This window comes from Plasmodium reichenowi, chromosome 12 (assembly GCF_001601855.1).
Source record: "Plasmodium reichenowi strain SY57 chromosome 12, whole genome shotgun sequence".
NCBI lineage: Eukaryota > Apicomplexa > Aconoidasida > Haemosporida > Plasmodiidae > Plasmodium > Plasmodium reichenowi.
Genome location: NC_033657.1, coordinates 1,260,680 through 1,269,440, shown reverse-complemented (window position 1 = coordinate 1,269,440; position 8,761 = coordinate 1,260,680). Strand labels below are relative to the sequence as shown.

The 8,761-nt window shown below is 19.1% G+C and overlaps 1 protein-coding gene across 1 annotated transcript; it reads right to left on the bottom strand.

Annotated features, from left to right (window-relative positions):
- Nucleotides 1–288: 288 nt before the first annotated feature.
- Nucleotides 289–4,467, bottom strand: PRSY57_1232600 (pentatricopeptide repeat protein, putative; the record flags this gene model as incomplete). The annotated part of the gene is made up of 1 exon (XM_012908745.2): nt 289–4,467. The coding sequence occupies one exon, from the start codon at nt 4,465–4,467 to the stop codon at nt 289–291; it is 4,179 nt and encodes a 1,392-aa protein (XP_012764199.2).
- Nucleotides 4,468–8,761: the final 4,294 nt, after the last annotated feature.

Sequence of the window (8,761 nt, the reverse complement as noted above, 5' to 3'; positions counted from 1 at the left end):
ACCTTTTAACTTAATATTTTTTTTTTATTAATTTAAATGTATAATATATAAAGTTATTCATGAGCAATTTTTAAGATGCCAAAAAAAAAAAAAAATAAAATAAAATAAAATAAAATATATATACATATATACATACATACATATATACATACATATATACATACATATATACATACATATATACTTACATATATACATACATATATAATATACGTCGGTGTATCTTATTTTAAAAAATAATAATAACCATTTTGATATATTTTTACCTTTATATATATATCTTACTGCTCAGTCGTCAAATGCTAACGGTCGAGGCCTATCCACCCTTTTGGCATAGATCTCACCACCCTTCTTTTTACTTTGTAAATATTGACCATATGGTAACCAATCTGAAGATTTTTTATTCTTAGACATTCTTTTTTCCTTCTCCAATCTTTGCTTTCGTTTAAAGAATTGTTCTCTAACTTCATCTAAAGGTGTTTTACTTTTGAATGTTTTTCCTTCTTTAAATAAATTTAATTCGTACTCATCTATATTTAATTGAATTAACTGATTTTCCTTCAAATTTACTTCATATATGTCTTTCTTTTGTTGACATATCATACTATTAATCAATAATTGTATCTCCGTTATATATCTTCCCACATGGTATAATTTTTTTACCATTTTAGGAGAGGGATATATTTTATATGTATACATCTGACGTAATATAAACAAAGTATTTTTTGATGATTTTGTTTGTATAGCGCAATTTAATATTAAGTTCCATATTTTTTCATTAGGTTTGTTTTGTGTGTTATTTATCATATAATCATATAAACATAACACCTTACCATAATCCTTCATTTTGTAATATAACATATTGAATAACATATTGAAAGTATAATAATCTGGTACACATTCAAAATAAGAAAAATATTTCAACATATTTATGGCATATTCATAATATTCACAATTTATATATAATAAAATAAGACTGTTTAATATTTTCGTGTTTATACAATCATGTGATGTATAAGAATGTAACTCGGTACCTTTATACAAATGATTAACTCTATCAAAAGAGATATGATCATTTTTGTTGAAACTCTCAATATTTTTATTATCATCAGTAGGGTTATTTTTTATATGTTCCTTTGTATTTATCATCTCCTGGTGTCTCTCATCCTTTTGTTTATCTATATCTTTATCTATATCTATATCTTTATCTTTATCCATATCTTTATCCATATCTTTATCCATATCTTTATCTTTATCTTTATCTTTTTTTTTTTCTTTATCTTTTTTTTTCATATGGGAAGAACCTTTCAATAAGTCATATATAATCCTCCATGCATACTTTATATTATTGTGACGCTCACTTAAGCTAACGCGCTTATCCTTACAATTATTAGCAAACGTTCTAACAATATAACAATACATTTCATCACTTATTTTGATTTTATTTTTATTCATAGTCTTTAATATCTCCTTTAATTTTTTTATATTTCCTTTATTTGAACATGCCATTATCATATATAACATTAAACGTTGATTTATTTTCATGTCATTAGATAAATATATATGATAAAAATAAAACACTTTATAAAAATAATCTTCCCTCCTTGATAAACAATTAATTATCTCTATTAAAGTTATATCGGTTATCCTTAAATTATGAGATAACATAGTCTCGTAATAATTTAAACATTTTTCTGCTTCTCTATTATACGCACAATTTTTTATCATTATTGTATATAATATTTCATCTGGTACTACATTTTTATAATTAACTATATAATTAAAAAACTGTTCTGCTCGTTTATATAATTTATTTTTTATTAATCCATCTATTAAAGTTGAATAAATTACTATATCTACTTCAATATTCTCTTTTATCATTTTCCTATACAAATGAAATGCACTTTTTATATCCTTATCTAATATGTGAGCTTTTATTAATATACAAAATGTATTCTTATTAGGTATAAATAAATCTTTTATTATCTGTAAATATATTAACCTACTCAATTTTGCATTCTTTTGTACTATACATGTATACATTAAACTGTTATACGTTTCTATATTTATTCTTATATCATATTTTTTTAATAAATTAAAATAATGAAAACCTTCCTCTTCTTTATTAAATAATATCTTACTCTTAATTAACATATTATAATCCTCTATGCCAAAATTACCATTTCCCATTATCTCGTAAAAATCCATATCAGCGTATTTTCTCAGCTCTTTAATCCTTTCCTCCTTCTCTATACCATAATAATAATTTATATACTTTTCACAATCTTCTAATATATACGGTGATATATTATTCTTCTTAAACATATCATAATTCTCCTTCATCTTTTTGAATACGTTCTTACTATTATCAACAATCCCTTCATAATATGTCTTATCATCATCTTCATAATGCTTATCCTCTTCATTCATATTATTATAGCTACCATTCATATATTTCCTATTCTTGTCCTTATTTTTTATATTATCATTCTGACAACTATCAATCTCTATAATTTCGTTATATTCATCATCCTCTTTTTTTATATCTAACTTGTCCAACTTCTGGTCTCCTTTATTTACCTCAGCCTTAATATATTCCACCTTTTTGACATTAGCCAAGTTGTTATCATTATTTAAAAATATATCAATTAATTTTTCTTCCTTCATTTGTTTATTTGTTTGTTTGTTTGTTTGTTCATATTTTTTTTCTTGTTCTTGCTCTTGCTCTTGCTCTTTCTCTATTTCTATGTTATCCTCCTCACAAATCACATCTACATTTTTGTTAATTTGAATAGTAGAAGAACCATCATTTAAAAGGGTTGCATCACTTTTATATATATTCAATTTTTTTAAAAAATTACAAGGTGCAACCCTCCTTTGTATGTAACTAATTTTTTTTTTATCACGTTCTTCCTTATTTAAATTTATTTCATCACGTTGGCTATTTATATCATCACGTTGGCTATTTATATCATCACGTTGGCTATTTATATCATCACGTTGTAGTATATTTATATCATTTTTCTTTTCTCCCAGGTACATATTTTCTTCTTCAACAGATATACCTTTTATATTAGAATTTTTTTCTTGTCCTGTGGTTTGTTCTATATCCTTATTAATATGTTGCTTCATGGTTTTATGAATCTTATTATTATCATCTTTATATCCTACCTCTCTATTATTATCTTCCTTTCCCTCTTCATATGTAGAGCCTTCTAAATGACCACATCTCAATTCTGATACATCGATTATATCATCATTCCTTTTCAAATTATCTGGGATTAAATCCCAACCTATAGCTCGATGAACTTTCCTTTTCGTCCAAAAATAAATATCATTATTAAACATATTTTTTATATCACTATTTTTGTTTATTTCATTTTGCATATTCTTCTTACGTTTACAACTTTCTAATATATCCTTCTTTCCTATCTCAGGAAATATAGAAATGTTTAAATTGTTTTTTAAAAAATTAAAATGCATATTTACATTAGATTCTTCATTATCTTTATCCACTTCATATAAATAATAATGTACATCATTATTACTATTCTTTTCTTTACATTTAAAATTTTCTTCTTCACACATTTTTTTTTCATTTACATTATTATTGTTATCATCATTACTTTTTTTTTCTTCTTTTTTTTTAATAAAAGAAGGGTAAGATGAGCATTCCTCCTCATTTTTATCATTATTGGAATTATAAAATTCATCTTCTTGTTTTACTTTATATTCTTCGTATCTTTCAATTAAATGCATATAATCATGATTATTCTGAAATATAATTCTTTTCATTAATTGTTTTTTCTTTTCTTTTGTACAAAATAATTCATCCACCGAATCTTTTACATTTTCATCATTTATATGATTATGTGTAGAAAATGTATTACTATTTGTATTTATATTATAAATATTCTTATTTTCTATATTCATAATATTTTTATTATTATTCCTCTTATTCTTATCATTAAAATAATCCAAATTCTCATTATCTTTTCCTTCCTCTTTTTTCAACACATTTTCATTTATCCACCTTTCGCCTTTATCATACTTAATCTTGTCATTAACAATATTATCACTTAAAATATTATCACTTATATTATTATCACCTCTAATATTATCACTTATATTATTATCACCTCTAATATTATCACTTAAAATATTATCATTTTCGTAAATTTCCTTTTTTTTATCACCATCCTTCAATATCTTCTTTAAGTTAACTCTTTTATAACTTTTCAAAATTTCATTACCCTTTTCTATATTTACCAAGTTTCTTTTTTTCCGGTCAATTAATTGCCCCAACGCATTTGAATATCTTCTTATCGATCCACTAAAACGTTGATAATGGTTCATATACCATACAATACAACTTTTATAACTCTTTTTTGATTCTTCACACAAAAAATAATTTGTATTTCTTATTGTGAATTCTTTAAAATGAGAAAAAAAAAAGGAACCGTTCATATCCATAAATTTCTCATTTTATAAAATAATCATAGAACTTTGAAACAAAATAAAACAAATAATAAAATTTCAAACCACTATAACAAGTAGAAAAAAATTATATTTAAGGATTCAAAAAAAGAAAAAAAAGAAAAAGAAAAAGAAAAAAAAAAAAAAAATTCTTACATATGTGTTACATATTTTTTTCTATTAAAAGGAATAAATTGCATTAATATATATATATATATATATATATATATGTGTTTATTTATTTATTTGTTCATTTTATTATTTATTAATCTGTATATTTCTATTACCATTGATATAAATGTAGATTTGTATTTATACCTACAAATGAAAATTCAATAAGAGCATATCCATTTAATTTATTTTATTATTATAATAACCAATTCTTATATTTGTATATTTTTATTTTATTTTTACTTATTTGTTTATTTTTTATTTTTTTTTCATATTTTATGTTCATAATTTTATGAACACGTAAGGTTGTTTTTATATAAAAATAGCCATAAAATGAACTTATGTTCATATTTTTTTTTTTTTTTTTTTTTTTCCTTTTCTCTTTTTATGGCAATAATTTACATTTTTATTGAAATGGATACCAAACTTTTTATTTATTAATAGAGCACTTTAATACGAATAGAATTCATATATTTTATTTAAAAAGAAAAGAATTAAAAAGATGTATTATATTATAATACACACCCAAATATTAAAAAGATTATTATTATTTTTTCTTTTTATATAAGATTTAGAATTATATAATTTCGTGTAATAAAGGAAATATTATTTTGTTTCTACACATTATTAATATTTAAGAAGAAAAGGAATATATATACTTGAATGAAAAGGTTTTAACATTATATAGTTTTTTTTTTTTTTTTTTCCTGCATACCGTATAATATTCAAAATGTATGTGTTTAAATAAAACAATTAAGATAAATACTTTACAAAATGTAATGATAATTATATATATATTATATATATAATAATAAATTATGAAACACTCATTTCATATTATTTCGAGGTGAAAAAAAAAAAAAATTAAATTTTAGAATAAATTTCCTTCTTTAATATTAAGGATAAGTATATTAAATAGATATGGTTTAATTGTTTTATACACACAATGTATACAATAAATGTTATATATATATATATATAAAGTATTAATGTTTAAATACATATAAATAATTTTTCCCCTATGTGTTTATATATAAGCACTGCATAGACCTTGATTAATATAATTATATTCCATACACACATATATTTAAAGGTTTGTTGAATTTTTTATTATTTTTTTTTTTTTTTTTATGTAGATGGTTTATATTAAATACTACATTTCTTAAAAGATGAGTCGAACTATAGTATACATATTATTAAAAATAATTCCTTAATATATATATGTGAAATATATATATTATAAGTTTTTTATTAATTAATATTAATATTTACTCATATATATATAATAAGTGCAAAAAAAAGAAAAAAATATATTATATATATATATATATATATATATATATTTATATGATGTATATACTATATATATATATATATAATATACATATATAGCTCACATAACACATATGAAAAACGTATGTACATTTTATTACGTACCATAATAAAAATAAAATGTACATATATATATATATATATATATATATATATATATATATATATATATATATATAATATTATATTAAGTGTTTTATCAATTTATTTATATTACACACTATCCAAATAATTTCCAAAAATAATAGGTAAAAAAAAAAAAAATAAAATACACATTTTAGTACACACTTAAAAAATTATTTTAAAAAATTTATATTATCATGGAAATTATAAATATATATATATATATATATATATTGACCTATATTATTTATAATTTCTTTTTTATTTTTTTTTATTTTTTTTTATTTTTTTTTTATTTTTTTTTTATTTTTTTTTTATTTTTTTTTTTATTATTTTTTTTTTTTTTTGATATGTCATGAATATTATATAAAAAGAACTTAATGTGTTGAGAATACATTTAAATAGAGTATGAAAATGTTATATATTATACATATATTATTATTATTATATTATATTTTTCTTTTTTTTTCTTTTTTTTCCTTTTTTTTTCTTCTATGATGACACATTATTAGAAAAAGAAAGATATTGAAGAAAGTATTATTCATATATTAATGCTGAGTATAATCATACTTACATCTTCATAGATATATTTACATATATAATTATTTATATTATATATACATCCTTCTACAATTTTATATATTTTTTTATTAATGTTATGAAAGTTTAAATGTGTAATTTCTATAGAAAGAATGTTTTTCCAAAAATGTATATGTAGAATATACATAATGAAAGTTTATAATATTAAAAGAGGATAATATATATATATATATATATAATATCTACATATGAATATTTTAGTTAGCTCAGAACTTTTAATGGATGTACAGTTATTTTATTATTTATTTATTTATAATGATATTTTTTTGTTTACATATATGTAATACATTACAAATATATATATATATATATATATATATATATATATTAATAAATAAACAGTTATATATTTGATTAAAAATTATACTTAAATAATGAACTAATTCATTTTATGTATTAATTTTTTAAGTTAAATGTTACAATATATATATATATATATGAATGCCTACATATATTTTTATATAATTTTTACATTTATTTATTGTGTGTATATATAAAAAAAATATGACTTTTTTATATTTCATTTTTCGTGGCATGTATATAAACTGTGATAAATAATTACAAAGAAAAAATGAAAAATATTTCATAAAAAAAATATATATATATATATATATATATAAACTTATTATTTTTTTTATTACATACTGTTAACAAAGTTTCATATAAATATAAATATATATATCTTGTATGCTCTACACATTTTTTGATTTTCATAATTATTTTTTTTTTCTTCTTCCTTGCATGCAATTTTGTATGATTCTTTTTAGTTTATCTAATTGAGAATGATTTATATAATGAAAAAAAAAATAAAAAATTAATAGAATGATATGTTAATAAATAAATAAATAAATATATATATATATATATATATATATATACATATTATTTATGATAAAGATTTTCTATTATTATCTTTTTTACTATTTCTTTTTTTTTTTTTTTCTTTAAATATAAATTTATATAAACTGCATATAGATACATATATATGGATACACATATATATATATATATAATACGTATTCATTTTTGTAGTTATTTTCCTACAATATATTTTTATAGAAGTATAAATGAACATACATATCTTATTTTCATTCTTTATAATTTTTAATTGTTTACACAATAATTACTGTGTGTAAGCAAAAGGGCTTGAAATAATATATACATATATATATTTTTTTTATGGTACCTCAAAAAAAATAAATAGTTAGAGCAGTAATAAAATAGTAATAATATATATATAAACATATAACGTCAGATATATAACAACACATATTCCTATATAACATTTATAAATATATATATATATATATATGTATGTATATATGTTTTCTTTTTTTTTTATATGATTTTATGTATATCCCTTAGAATACACATCCATATGAGTGTGAACTTTATATTCTACAAATTATTTCCACACATATATATATATATATATATAATGAAAACAAACTACAGCATATATAATTTCACATACTTGTTTATAAATATAATATTTTATTTCTTTATTTTACTATCAATAGTATTAAAGTATATAAAAATAAATAGTTTTAACAATTATATATATATATATATATATATATATATATATATATATATATTTATTTATACACACATAAGTGTATACATGAATAGATATAAAATTATTAGATTTCTTTTATCATTAATAGTTTTATAATAAAAATATTTCTTACTATTATCTAAAACGTATACATACATATTAATGTTGTGTCAATTAGTATATATTAAAATAAATATAGAGCGATAATAGCTATACAGATTTATATATATTACATTTTAATATATATATATATAGAGAGAGAGATATATATATAGATATGTATGTTTATAATATAAATACAATTAAGAATATATATAGAGGTGATGCTTCTAATTTTATATAGGCGAGATAAAGAAAGAATATTTCTATGCAATTTAATTTATAAATAATTTTATTTATTTATTTTATTATTCAATTTTTAATTTATTATTTTTATTTTTTTATTTTTTTTTCATGTGTTTTATTTCTTATAATAAAAACAAAAAAAAAAGAAAAAAGAAA